At 34.5% G+C, this 14,552-nt stretch overlaps 2 protein-coding genes across 2 annotated transcripts; one reads left to right on the forward strand and one right to left on the reverse strand.

Moving 5' to 3' along the window:
* The first annotated feature begins 611 nt into the window (after window positions 1-611).
* Window positions 612-4,359, forward strand: LOC144851510 (neuroglobin-like). Its single transcript, XM_078709017.1, has 3 exons — window positions 612-971; window positions 2,680-2,908; window positions 3,574-4,359. Exons 1-3 carry the CDS (start codon window positions 841-843, stop codon window positions 3,706-3,708), a joined length of 495 nt encoding a protein of 164 aa, XP_078565143.1. The 5' UTR covers window positions 612-840; the 3' UTR covers window positions 3,709-4,359.
* LOC144851509 (protein O-mannosyl-transferase 2-like) lies at window positions 4,290-14,528 on the reverse strand. The gene is made up of 20 exons (XM_078709015.1): window positions 14,106-14,528; window positions 13,893-13,977; window positions 13,693-13,797; window positions 12,965-13,073; window positions 12,337-12,511; window positions 11,922-12,015; window positions 11,508-11,614; window positions 11,247-11,329; window positions 10,914-11,023; window positions 10,460-10,587; window positions 9,998-10,076; window positions 9,534-9,685; window positions 9,356-9,444; window positions 9,035-9,111; window positions 8,653-8,724; window positions 8,280-8,442; window positions 7,672-7,812; window positions 7,117-7,228; window positions 4,845-5,934; window positions 4,290-4,644 (listed from the first exon to the last, which is right to left on the reverse strand). The coding sequence occupies exons 1-19, from the start codon at window positions 14,435-14,437 to the stop codon at window positions 5,829-5,831; spliced, it is 2,319 nt and encodes a 772-aa protein (XP_078565141.1). The 5' UTR covers window positions 14,438-14,528; the 3' UTR covers window positions 4,290-4,644; window positions 4,845-5,828.
* Window positions 14,529-14,552: the final 24 nt, after the last annotated feature.

The raw sequence follows: 14,552 nt of genomic DNA on the forward strand, positions 1-14,552 counted from the left end.
CCATGCCAATATTATTGGCTCTTTGGTTCGGTAGACGGCGCCCCTGCCTTAACCACTACACGCCATTCGACTCGACTATACCTATTATTGAATGACTCATAAATGGGAATGATGGGAACACAAACAAAACAGGGGCGCCGCACCATATCCATAACATTGGTACAGGTAGTTCAAGGCACCATGGTCTGGTGGTAGAACAATTGTCTTCTCGGATAAGAAGGTCCAGAAGCGATGGGTGACGGCAGCTCTGTGGCTGCCGTCGTAGGTCCGTAGGGCCGATCCCATTTTCCTCAGTGAGAATGAATAAAATGCAGGGCATGATTTTTTTTAAAGGAGGCCTACATTTCCCAAATTGAATAGAACAGTTTAGGAAGATAAGGGCGGTAGAGTATTATTAAGCTTAGTTATAGGGGTTGTAAACATGATGTTCACCCCAACTAAAAAACAGATGTTATTGACTATCACAGGGTAGAAAAAACAGTATCGGAGTTACTAATTATTTTCGGAACAATGTAAAATACTGTAACCGTGCATGCAAAAACCCGACGCCGTTATGCCTATAAGCAACATATTATATACTTTTCGATGCATTGTCATTTTTTAATGCTCAGATTAACTGATTTTGGTAAATAGAGCGCCCCTGTATGGTTACTTCCAATCCAACGGGTACATTATTTCAATGGATATTGTTGTAAAGACACCAATTGGAGAACGATTTTGTATAAAATGTGTTACTTACCCCATTTAACTATAAACGCATCGACGAACCTTCAGGACTTTCTGGGACATAGGCGTTGCAAACGGTTCACCGTTGTTAAAGATTAGTCAATAAGTCGGTTAATGTGGAAAAAAAACAACTCTGTTGAGATGACGCTACCTACACCAGAAGAGAAGGATCTTGTACAAACGTCTTGGAAGTGTCTTGTGGATAGAGATGCCTTGGGTAGTACTGGTGTCTGTATGTTTTCAAGGTAAGCTCCAGCACTCTCAGTGCGCGTACTCTCAGTGCGCGTACTCTCAGTGCGCGTACTCTCAGTGCGCGTACACAATTTGCCTATTAGATTCAGACTTTACCGTTTAGCCATTAAAAGTTTGGTATAGGACGTAAGCGCAACGCCAGAAATTTGACCAATCACAAGCGACGGATTATTCAAACTGTCGCTTGTCATTGGTCAACTCGTTTGCTTGCGCTTACGCCCTTGCGTTGCTTCCTAGTGGGTTACTACTCAACAAACAAGTCATTCGAATAAAAGTACTTTCCAGATTTTCTGTTTAGCACAAAGGTTTCCCAATGCAATACGCCAATAATTAATGTTGCGTTAGGTAGGTCGACGCGTGATCTACGTTTAGGCACGAGTGTTACTTGAATCAAAATGATGAGGACTAAATGCGCTTCATACCCAATCGCATCTTTTTTAGCGGCGTTTAATTATTTACTTTAGAAAGTGCTATACAGGCAATATTTGCGTTAGCTACGGTGATGTGTTCCCACTAGGACGCAACGCAAGGACGCAAGGGCAACACATGTAATTTAACCACAAGCGATGAATTATTCGAACTGTCCCTTGCCATATTGGAAGCATGAACATTTGAGTAGCCTCACTATCTTGCACAGATCGTCTGAGATGTGATGTGACTTACGCTTGGTTCGCACTAGAGGCTTGAGACGCAACGCAAGGACGTGGATGTAACGCAAGTTGACCATCACAAGCGATTGTTTGAATAATCTATCGCCTGTGATTGGTCAAATCCCTTACTTTGCGTTACGTACTTGCGTTACCCCAAGTGGCCCTCCAACGCCTGGAGGCCTCGTACGTTTTTAGCCTTTTTCAACATATTTGAATGCATGTTTTTTCCTCTGGACACTGCTCATGGGCCCCCTCTGGGTTTAGCCAGTGAGCGCTCATAGCCGTTACTCCACTGGCTGCGTCTCTAGTGGGTACCAAGCTTTGCACACACGCAGAACAGTTTGTGGTATCTCTTTTTATGAAGCAATACACTAAAACGAACTATAGGCCCTAATGCGGAAATCACTAACTACCGGTACAACAAAAACCAAAAACTGGTCAATAAACTTTGATATCAAAAGTAATACAACCGAATAAAAAATTCAAAATATGTTTGACTTTTTTGCTGGGAATAATTATTTTACTGTACTATTTAATCTAATGTATTTACCTACTACGGCTTAAATGCACAATAGAGGGTAAAGGAAATCACACAACCATAACAACCTAAACTGAGAAGAAGGCGTAGCGTGGTTCTATTATATATTATGTATATTATTGTATAATAAAATATAATAATAATATATATAATAATTTACAATCTGGGATACTAATAATGCTCATAATCACTGGCCCGGAAATGAAAATAGATGTGGATGTTTTTTTATATCACCATTGTATACGATCGTCTTTCACAGGCCTTTGAAAATTATAGGTGTGCTACAAATTACACTCCTCAATACATTCAGGGTGCTGTAGGCAGTTTAGGAGTGTGTTAGGTGAGTGATCGCACTCGCTCACCTTATATGACAAGGCCTGCTTTCAGGAATATCAAGCACGGGAACAGGCACAACCAGCTTCCCACCCCCTCCCCTCAAACAAAACAAACAACTGGAAATTATAACTAATAATAATAATAATTTATAAATGTATTTAAACCTTTAAATTGTAGATTATTCACGGAACATCCAGAATTTTTAGGACTATTCCCTTTTGGTGATTTAGGCCTACCAATGGAAGAGCTAAAACTACATACAAAGTTTGTGTACCACGCAAACAGCGTCATCAAGATGGTAGGAGCTGCCGTTAACGGGTTGGATGACGTTGCACCAATGGCCAAGAAGTTAGAAAGTCTTGGTAAAAGACACAAGAAGTACAAAGCAAAACCGGAATATTTCGAGGTAAAATTTTGCCGACATCATTTAAAATGTTTATTCCTAGAGATAATAAATTTATTTTGATGACAATAAATGGAATAATTTGTTACTTTAATAATGAGAATCTTAGTCAAAAGTGTTCCGCACAGGCGCACGCACGCACATGCGACGTGCACTGCGCTAATAGACCGACTTCCTGAGCAGCAAAGAACCACAATTTATATTACACTATATCAAGCGCCAAACCAAATGTGTGCTCTATCTCCATCTTCACTCGCGTCTCTCTAGCTGGGGCACTTTTAAATTTTTTTTATATCCGGCTATAATGTTATACTGTAACGGAAATTTTTGGTAAAAATGTAAATCACGGCAATTTGGTGGCAATTATGACGTAACTAATCAGATTGTAAACTGCTATTGGATATATACCATATACATGCCTTCATATTAACCAAGGCAATATAACAACCGGATGCTGAGCTCCGGAGTTCAAAGGGTTTATAAGTGGCTGCGACACGATCTGTTCTACGCCTCTAACAGTACTGTTGGTATTTGTCGCAGCCAGACATAAGATCAATGGACTGTTAAGAGTTCCTTTCTTGGCAAGGCGAGCTGTGTGTCCTTTATTTCAGTTGCGAGGTTGTCCTTGCTTAATACTAGTATATTTAACTAATTTCAACATTTCACAGGCTGTTGGAGAAGCCCTATTATTTGCCCTCTCTGAAGCTGTTGGCGAAACTTTTGACGAGAAACACAAAGCAGCCTGGGGCGTGGTCTTCGCCGTTGTCGTAGCAACAATGAAGAAAGGATTGCAATCTGATTAGTAATATTATGACTACTATCACATTTTATTATTTTTCATCACAGGATACACAATGTAGTTGATTAAATAAAGCAATATTAGTAGGCCTAATAGGTATATTCATTTGCTAAAATGTCAAAAACTATTTACTAAACATATATAACATAGAAACCTGGAACCCCTACGGGCTCTGGTTATATTATTATTATATAGTATTAGCCGGATATACTATGGTATGCAGTATTTTGTATTCTTTATGAAAACTACAAAAATGAATACTGTATGTATGTCAGTGGGATAGTGGGACAGTAAGGACATATATATATTATATATATATATGAGATTCCGGGTTCGAATCTCGGTTGGCGCGACTTTCTCACAGATTTCCTCATCTTTATCGTTTCAAATTAATTAATTTATATAATAATATATTACCGGGCGGTTTAGAATGTATTATGTGCCTGTCATGTTTATATATATATTACTGAAAAAATGACAATGCTGTGTGTATCAGTGGCTGGATCTCAATGGAGATACAAATAAAATAAGCAGAAAGCTAAATCGATAAAGTAAAACAATTAGCAGAGCTTTTGGGCAACACTATATATATATATACATTATATTTGTAGATACTTTGTAAAATGTATTTATAATAAACGTATCGTTATACTAATCATAACTATATTGTCTCTTTACATCATCAAATGTAATGTTGTTTTATCATAATCGCTTCAGAACCACTGCTCAACACCATTGGACATAAGTGACCACTCAAAAGAAATTGACACCAGTGACCTCTCATTCAACACTCTGACCTCTCAAAAGCAATCGACACAAGTGACCTCTTATTCAACACTACTGACCTCTCAAAATCAATCGACACCAGTGACCTCTCATTCAACACTCTGACCTCTCAAAAGCAATCGACACAAGTGACCTCTTATTCAACACTACTGACCTCTCAAAAGCAATCGACACAAGTGACCTCTCATTCAACACTCTGACCTCTCAAAAAGCAATCGACACAAGTGACCTTTCATTCAACACTCTGACCTCTCAGAAAGCAATCGACACAAGTGACCTCTCATTCAACACTACTGACGGTGAGCTCTCAAAAACAATCGACACAAGTGACCTCTCTCATTCAACACTAATGACCTCTCAAAACCAGTCGATACCAGAGACCTCTCAAAACCACCATTAGGCCTTACAATTTAATTTTAAAACTGTGTTTTCCACTGTTCTTTACTAAAAAATATAAAATCATGTTTCAATAGAATGTACTATAATAAATATAATTTAATTAATCAAAATCTAGATTGTTGGACAGACAATTTCATACAAACTAAATCATAAAGTATATTTTAATACTTTTTATACAATACAGAATAAATAATATAAAAGTTAAAACTATTGTATATGGAACAACAAGGAAGGAAGTTTTTCAAGCACAAATATTATGTTGTCATAATACTGAAGGAAGACAACCAACATGCAGATTATAGCGGTCAAAATTAATTTACTGCAGGTACTGCAGTAACTACATTTTATTTACTGCAGTAACGTATGATTTTAGTTTGATTCAATGTAGAAGTTTCCCCCCAAAAAAGCTTACTAAATAATTGCTTTAACAGGTTAAAAAGTAAACAAAATATTACTGCAGTAACTTCAGTAGAATAAATTTGACATGATCACTTAAAATGAGGATTTTAAGAGAGGCATTATTGAACATTAACATTTACAAGAGTGGGAAAATAAATTATAAATATATACACTCAAAGACATTTTCTTTCGCGAATATCAAAATACATTTAAAAAATAGCCATAAGAGGAAAAGAAATACAAAAGAAGGTAATTGGAAAATTCAGTTAAAATGACTAATAGTAAGGTTGCATAAGATCAAGGAGTGTTGTCATCATCAGAAGTCATACAAAAAAGACCTAGTTTTTTGAAAAGTGTAGACATGAATTGGTTTATAGGACATAATTAAAATACACTGAAAAATACAACGAAATAGAATAGTTCTTGCAGTATTCTGTGCATGGTGGGAAATAGTTAAATATTTTTAAAACAAGGTCAGTACAAAACAATGTAACAAAACAGTAGAAGGTTACAGTTATACAATACAAACATATAATAATATCATATTTCCCACGAATCAAGCCATTTTAAATGTGTCAATCTACTATTTGCTTTGCCAGCATAAGGTCCATTCATTCCGTATGACAATGGACTGAATAGATGAAAACTACGGAAACAATAATAAGAAAAGTTCACTTAATTTTGCTCTATATTCAAAAAGTGTGAGTTAGTTAGAGAGTAAACAAATTATAAAATAAATATTGCCAGTCACTGAACCATGTGTAATTAGGCATTCATGGTTTGTCAATGAAGTCACACTATGTCAGATATTTTAACATACCAATCAACTAATGAACTGATTCTATTGATCAACCAATTCAATGATCACTGTACTGTATATACACATATGGCATATACCCTGCAGTATCATAGCCAAATTCTGTAATACAGTATCACATGTATCACATAGGCCTATTTATATTTATTTTAATTCAACATTTATTGTTACATGTTTATGTCTCGGCATTTTGTATTTTTGTGAGGGTCCCTAATAATCAGTTCGGCTGGATGGACCAACTTCGTAAAATATTGTTGAAATAAATAAAATAAATCTGGTGCCTATAACACTTTAAGGTTATAGTCAGCTTATAACCTATCTTACAGGTGTAACATGTGATACATGTGACATTGTATAACAGAATTTTCCTATGATACTGGACAATACACACGGTAAGAAGAATCAACTAGCATTGTGGTATATCTAATGATTCATTAAAGTAATTCTGACTACCCTGCATACTTAAACAGAGTAATCAAATCCTCAAATTCTTTTTTTTTTTTACAGTTACTGATCATGTCAATGAAATGTGGGAAAATATGCCTAGAACAGTATGGGCAGAAAAACATTCATTTTGAAATTATGCCAATCAATAAAGTTAATAAATGTCAATCAATCAATATTTATAATTGTCAATCAATCAATGTCAATCAATCAATATTTATAATTGTCAATAAATCAATATCAATAAATGTCAATCAATATCAATAGTGGTCAATAAATCAATATCAATAATTGTCAATAAATTAATATCAATAAATGTCAATCAATCAATATTAATATATGTCAATCAATCAATATTTATAATTGTTGATCAATCAATATCAATAATTGTCAATAAATCAATATCAATATGTCAATCAATCAATATCAATAAATTTCAATCAATCAATATCATTAATTGTCAATCAATCAATATTTATAATTTTCAATCAATCAATATCAATAAATGTCAATTTATCAATCAATATTGATAAATTCCAATGAGTATCAATGAAATGGCCAACTCACCTATAAACCATAACAGAACATATTGCAGCATGAGTACCTATTTTTCCATTAAAAGGAAAGTTGAGTTCAAGTTTGTTATGTACACTGGTAACTATATGATCAATCAAAACGCCTAAAGGAGCAAATATAAAGAGAGAAAAAAGATTGTCAATAAATTCATCATCAATCTTGTAAGTGTTCAGGTGTCCTTTGACCTATAGTCTGTTTGGAGGAAATTGTATACATCGTAAAACAACGAAAGGCCACAAGCACAGGGTGATAATACTATAGGTTTGATTATCAAAACATAGAATACTCAGATGATTGGTTTGGTAAGATAGCTTAATAACTAATTGAAATAGGCTGTTTATACTGTAGCCAAATAGAATAAAAACAACATAGATGTTTTTGAAGATCGAAACATGACTTCCATTTTATTATTTGATGCAAGTTGTATACTATGTTATTGAAACCAGGGAGATATTTCTCCGTTTAATCATAATCACTGAATCCATTAGAAGATTTTTTTGGGGGTTACTTTAAACTAATTTTGATAAGGTCTGACCTTATACTTACCAGACAACATACTGTTAAAGAGCATGGCAGGGAAATAGTGATGAAAGTAGAGGACACGTCCCATACAGAAGAAAGGTAGGTAGTGTAGACACCAGCCTAGGAATAGCCAAGCACAGCTTATCATGGCATTGTTATTGTGTTCTGTAAGAGAAATGTGCAATAATATTAATACATTGAATGTATTTATGGTACTTAGTATGTCATTAACACCATTCAATGAAAAAATATGATAGTGATATGTCCAAATATGGTAGTGATATGACATCATCATGTCAATATATGGGCAAATCACATTTTTTATGACATAAAGTCTGATAGTTTAGACATAGCTTAAAGTTCTGTCTACACTGTCAAACTTTGTGACAAAAAATTGTATGCCCATATATGGACACGATGACGTCATATCACTACCATATTTGGACACATCACACTTTTTTGTCAAACTATTTTAATAGTGTAGACAGAGCATTTTAGCAACATATTCTGAATCTTTAATCTAAATCCTAATGTTAATTGCTAAACCTAATTTGTTTAACGTTGGTTCGTAAAATCACAGTAATGTATAAAACTGTAAAAGAGTGTATAAATAATGTAACATAAAAATATACCTGTATCCACCCCTGTACAACATCCTCGTTGCAGTCTTATAGACCAGATTGCAAAGCACAAAAGAAAGAGTCCAAGACAACACAAGTTACCCCACCAGAGAACTGGATTACCAAGTAAGTAGACACGTTCCTCTGTCTCATTTACACCTGAAAATCGCTGACCCTAAAATATCAATATATTGCTCAGTCTGGATGTTATGAAAATAACCAATTTTATTTTGGCTGTCAGAGAGGAGGAGCGTGTCACCCTAGACCTTCTCCCACCTCCCCAGATATGCACCTGAGAAAACGTAGTACAAGTAAATACTGCAGCAACTGAATTGAGGTACAGCAGCGACTACAAGAAAATAATTGATGTGGTTCTAAAACTTACCCTATAATTAATAGGCCATTGCCATGGTCGTGAGGTAATTTCTCCTTCTTTAGGTTTTAGACCACTGTTACTCTAAAAATTAAATCAGATAAAGCAGATCTTGATAACTTTTCATATTTTGTTCGTGATTATCTTTCATGTTTTCTAAATCCACAACACTCTCGTGGAAACTACAAAATATCCACAATCAAAACAGAAACCTCTGATCTAACTAATGAAAGGTATTTATACAAATTATAAGTCTTCTTCCGGTCAATGTAAGGTCTGATATGTAACATTTATGATTAGTATTAAAATAGACAATCCTTTATTTAATCTGAAACTGTATTTATAGAAGTGGTTCAAACGCAAGTTATGGATTGCATTTTCTTGATAATCATACCTGTGCCATGACAATATGCGATTCCAGTACACTTTCAAGAAATGAAGGTGCGAATAGTTCAAAGCTAATATTTGGTACTACAAAAATAAAAAACCGAGAACAATTATTATAAAATAATATCATCAATTATTACATCAAATTAGCAATCTAGGTAACACTCTGCCGTCACCCTTCAAGATTTATTTTATTTATTTCCATATTTAACGAGGGTGTCTATTCAGCCGAAGCTGATCATTAGGGATATGCTTCTAATTACTATTGCATAACTACCACACACTAGAATGCAAAAAAAAAGGCTTTAAAAGAAATTGATTCTCTTACATTTGGCATTGTAATGGTCCTCCACATTCCATATGTTCTTTGAATCTCTTTTACGCGGATTACATGTTACTTCCATCTGCTCCCAGCCCCTAAAAACAAATAAAAATAACAAAACAGTTAAAAACAATACATTTAGCGATTGACAAACTTGTGAATGCATCAGAACATATTCTCTTACCATTTTGGCAACTGCTTGGAGTGAGAGTACAAAGCACACCCTGTGGTATGATGGATCAGTCGCAATCGAGTTCGCACCGTTTTAACCCGATCTCCAAGTTTACCACCAAGAATATCAACTCGCCATATATCATTCAAATCTCCAGTCCCATTCTGTGAAAAGAAAATATAGAAATGTCTAGTCTGATTTTGTAAACTGACATTTAAATTTAAATATATTCCACTGTCTTGGAGAGGTGAAGGGGAAAAGGCCTATGTCGGATTATCCAGGTAAATAGGCACAATATAATAATATAATAATAATTCAACATTTATTAATTTTTATCAATGGTAAACAAATAAAAAAAAATGTAATAAATAATGAAACTTGCAATAAGAAATTTCTTGTCACGCAAGACCCATAAACAAAAAGAAAATATAGACTGACATGTAAAAATAAGAAATTTATTTTCAGATCAGACTCACTATTCCATAACATGTGACTTGTTGATGTCGCTTTGTGATTGGACCAGATTCCATATGACTGTGAAGATTCCTACGAGTTCTACACAAAAAAATGTTATGTTTATTGTAAATAGTATTATAACACCTATATAAATTCTTGTCTTTTGATTGGATGATTGTGGGTCACATGGCATGCAATAGTACGCACTATTGAACGTCATTCAATACTTTTTTTGTGACAGAAATCTATTTAGATGTTATATAAAACAAATAATGAATTTTTTATATTCGTGTAATGGTACAAATATTGGCATGATTTCATCATTCACCTCATGCCATTATTTGTACCATTACACTCATAAAAATTCATTATTTGTATATTATTACATGGCAAAAAGCCATGGCAATTATTAAAGACAGTTTAAATGAATTGATAGCTGCATGGTTTTAAACAAATAAATACTGTAGTATCCGACAACTTACGCAAGATGTTCTAGTCGAACTACGTCACCATGATGAACATACGTGATGTCATCATGTTCTGACGGATCACGATCAAACTTCTTAACCAACCACTTGTTGTTGTCATCTTTGTGTGTGTAAGCTGTAACCTTTTGACAAAATATGACAAAAAATGAAAAGCATATAGGTACATACACCATACAATGACGATCCACTTGTTATTTCGGCTTTGCATGGGGGTGGGTAGGCAATGCAAAAAAGTGTCGTATTTGTTCTAGTTTTTTTGTAAAGGTGTACTTTACAGTTTTTTTTAGGCTTTGCCTTTGTTGTACGTCCTCCATCTTAACATTGTATTTGTTTGTGATTATAACAGAAATAAAGATTGATTGATAGGCCTACTGTTTTTCACTGTATTGTAGTAGCAAATTAATTGATCTTCAGCAATTATTTGCTGTATGCCTTGGACACTACTGACCTGTTGCTGCCTAGCCCCAACACCTTCAGGGTAGAGATGCCAGTGTGAGTGCAGCAAGCCCCCTGCTGCTCGATGATTCTTCAAGGTGATTACAGATCCATATGCAAGATCTAGAAATAACAACATATTAGAGAGCTTGTAGGGTGCAATAATAAGGGATAACGGCCTAGTATGTAAGAGGTTCGAGACTTGTCAATGCTATGTTATTTTATCCATTACACTACAGGCAAGATGCTTTACTGTTTAAATTAATTGTTTCCATTTAACATAAATTTGAATCTTTTGATTTTAACTTGGGTGGTACAGCTAGACCCTATTCTTGATTCATTTTACCTTCTGGCATATTTGCTTCATATAAGTTATTGCCCTTGAGACGAGACTGAAATGAGGAGCTAAAAAATCCATCGCCAGTCCCACTGTAAAAAAAAACAAAAACAAACATAAGAAAAATGAGATTTATTAGTTTTTTTAAATTTATTTAGTTTTCAAATGACAAAATTGTTTGATTGCAAGATTGTAAGAAAAATATAAAAAGTAATAGTTTAAGAAGTAGAGTTTGGATTTCCAATAATACTGTATTTCAATCAATCATACCTGTGACTTAATACTTTAAAATGGACGAAAAATAAGGCAAGATAGCAAATGACTGGCAGAACAATCAGGCAGGACACACGTGCACAGAAGTGTTTCGCTATTTGCATCTGTCGAACAAAACAGAACAAAAACAGAATTTACTAGAGATCATGACAAACAATTCCACTATTTCTTATGAAACAGAATTTGATTTTACAGAATACTATATTTTAACCACTATATGATATGATATGACGGCCATCCAGCAAAAACCCCGCCAGCCTGGAGAGGAGATAGGCACCACTGGGAGATATGGCTTATGCCTGTGTATCGTATCATGATGAGTACTACTACTGTATCTCATCTGCTATGCACCTACGATCATCTTGGTCATGGGACAACTAAAACTAGAGGGAAAAATGATAATAAGTTTACCTTTGATAAAGCTAAGTTACCAAGTAAATGCCAAAGGTCAGATATCGTCATAATACCTATAAGTAAAATTATGAAGAGGCCAACCCATTTGACACTAAAATCAATGAAAAAAAAATAATTAAAAAAATGTTAGCGAGAGCACAATTATTATTACAATTATTAAACATTAGAAATCTTCTTTCTTTATAACCTCATATTTCCATTCTATAAGTTTGTTTGTTTATTGTGTTCTACAGTATTTTTTCAGGCTTTGCCTTTGATGTACATCCTCCATCATCTACTGATAGAATGTTTATAGTTGAGATTAATGAATTTGATGATTACAAGTGCATTTTTTTTTTAATTATTGGCATATTACTTTTGTTAAACCAAAGTCTGGAAGTAAAGTATTAATATATACAGTATGCTTTAATACCTGAACGAAAATGCTAAGAAGATTCCGGTGTTTGCCATCCAGAACCACCAACCAAACGAGAAAGGTGATTTAGAATGACCTTTGAACTTTTGTGCGCTGTACATTGACATGACGATGAAAAACAAGAGAATTGGATCCAGTAGAATATACTGTGATAGAGTTAAACAGCCAGTGTCTAAAAAAAGGAGTCAATGATAAAATTATGTAAATATTCTTTCATTTCTGTTAAATAAAGTTCATTTGTGAATGACATTTGATTTTAGAATCATGATGGGATAAGGACAGCTGAAAGGAATAACATTGCAATTAACAAGTGAGTGAGTGGCCAAGTGGTTAAGACAGTGGAACCGTAATACCTACCATAACAAGGGTCGAGCCTCACTCGCTCCATGGTTCTGGTGGTAGAGCGAGGCTTCTCGGATAAGAACTATAAACCGTAGGTCCAGTGTACATATCTGGCTCAGGTGCACTTTAAAGAACCTAGCATCATCTTTTGAACCATGTAGGGGGTCACCCCGGAGTACTGATATATACACAGCCACTGTTTAGGGTCACCCTCTATAAATAAGGTCAAATAAAATAAATAAAATAACTTTTGAAATTAAATAATGTGTTTTTTTTCACTTACCAAATATAATAATAAAAGCTGATAGTACTGATGCTGAAAGTGATTGAGTCATTTCCCAAACAATTCCAAAACACAACAGAATGATGCTAGAACCAAGTACACTACAAAACTGAAGAGAAATAACAAGTCAAATTAGAGCCACTTTTCTATGAAACAATGAGGGGCAATACAGTATATCATATTGAGGGGACACATTAGACGTTCGACTGTTTATGTTTACAGGTGGAAATCCATATTATGAGTCGTGAAAGAGTCTTCTTAATGCACTTGTCAATTATATGACCAACTATACGATCCCCGGGAAAGGTGCATCATTTACAAATAATTATTGATGCAGGGGTGTGTCAAAAAACCTAAATGGTACGTCACATCAATGAATAATGGTGTGTCAATGTCCGTCACTTTACCACCCACTATATCATGAACAACATGGCAATTGTTCTTCAAAATGGGTGTGTCATGGTCACCTAAAGGTACGTCATTTTCTACGCAGGGGTGCGTCATAGTATTCATAAGGATTCAGACAAATGATGCACCTCTCCCAGGGGTCGTATAGTGGATCATACAATTGACAAGTACATAATAGGGGTTCTACTTTGTTTAAATCATATTGATACATTCATTTTATTTATTTCATTTATATGTAATTTACTTTCTATGGACCAGAGTTTCCGAAATAAAAGATTGAATGAATGAATGAATGAATTACATTACAACGTTTTTCTTACCAATCGCATTCCAATATACTCAGTCTCTCCATACTTAATTCCTGGTTTTTCAAACGAAAATTTCCCATCGTATCCTGAGAGAAAACCGGACAAACCTATTAACATCTGAAAAAAAAAGAAGCAGGACATGTTTAATTGGATACCGTGTTGGATACTGAAAGAAAGGTGGAATAAAAGTCCTGATAAAGAGAAAAGTTTACCTTTCCTAATGGAGGATGCACGTCAAAGAAAAATGTTCTGTTAATATAGTAACTTCCCATTTTTCCAAAATGTGTTTCATCCCAGCTGTGAACAAAATGAAAAGAATTATTTGTTATGTTTCAAATCTTATTTTCATGTCGCATCACGAGTACTGTTTGCCCCTTCAAAAAATTCAAAATAAAATTAAAATATTTTTATTATTCTTAACTTACCAAACATGTTTTGGTTCATCTAATTTATACAATCTCGTCCCAAAAGCCAAGACGACTAGAACTATGAAACAACACCAGTAAATAAACCGTTCTTTGTCAAATAAAACACGTTTGGAATTATTTTTATTGCTAGGCCCATGTCCGTTAAAATTAGCACTTGAGAAGGGAATTGTGTCAGGGCATCCATCAGCAGCTGACGGTGATGAAGAAGGTTGTTTGAGTTCAATCTCGGGCCTAGAAGAGTCCTTTTTCCACATGTCAATTTCTGCAGGTTTTTTAACAATATTTTCGTTATTATGATGTCCATTGTTTAATAGAATTGTGCCAGACATGACATGGTATCTGAAAAACAATACTAAGAAGTCATTTATATTATAACTTAAGATTTATTTCGTCGATAAAAAAAGTGTTTACAATTCTTCTTTGTTTACAAACTACATGTCAAAG

Source organism: Antedon bifida, chromosome 9 (assembly GCF_963402885.1).
Source record: "Antedon bifida chromosome 9, ecAntBifi1.1, whole genome shotgun sequence".
NCBI lineage: Eukaryota > Metazoa > Echinodermata > Crinoidea > Comatulida > Antedonidae > Antedon > Antedon bifida.

Excerpts from the sequence above, each read along its gene's own strand:
- LOC144851509 (XM_078709015.1), bottom strand. The coding sequence starts at position 14,437 with ATGTCTGGCACAATTCTATTAAACAATGGACATCATAATAACGAAAAT. Across the intron at positions 8,443-8,652 it reads AATGGCCTATTAATTATAGG|GGTCAGCGATTTTCAGGTGT; the intron begins GTAAGTTTTAGA and ends TTGATATTTTAG. Across the intron at positions 5,935-7,116 it reads TGTTCTGTTATGGTTTATAG|TTTTCATCTATTCAGTCCAT; the intron begins GTGAGTTGGCCA and ends TTGTTTCCGTAG.
- LOC144851510 (XM_078709017.1), top strand. The coding sequence starts at position 841 with ATGTGGAAAAAAAACAACTCTGTTGAGATGACGCTACCTACACCAGAA. Across the intron at positions 972-2,679 it reads GGTGTCTGTATGTTTTCAAG|ATTATTCACGGAACATCCAG; the intron begins GTAAGCTCCAGC and ends TTTAAATTGTAG. Across the intron at positions 2,909-3,573 it reads CAAAACCGGAATATTTCGAG|GCTGTTGGAGAAGCCCTATT; the intron begins GTAAAATTTTGC and ends AACATTTCACAG.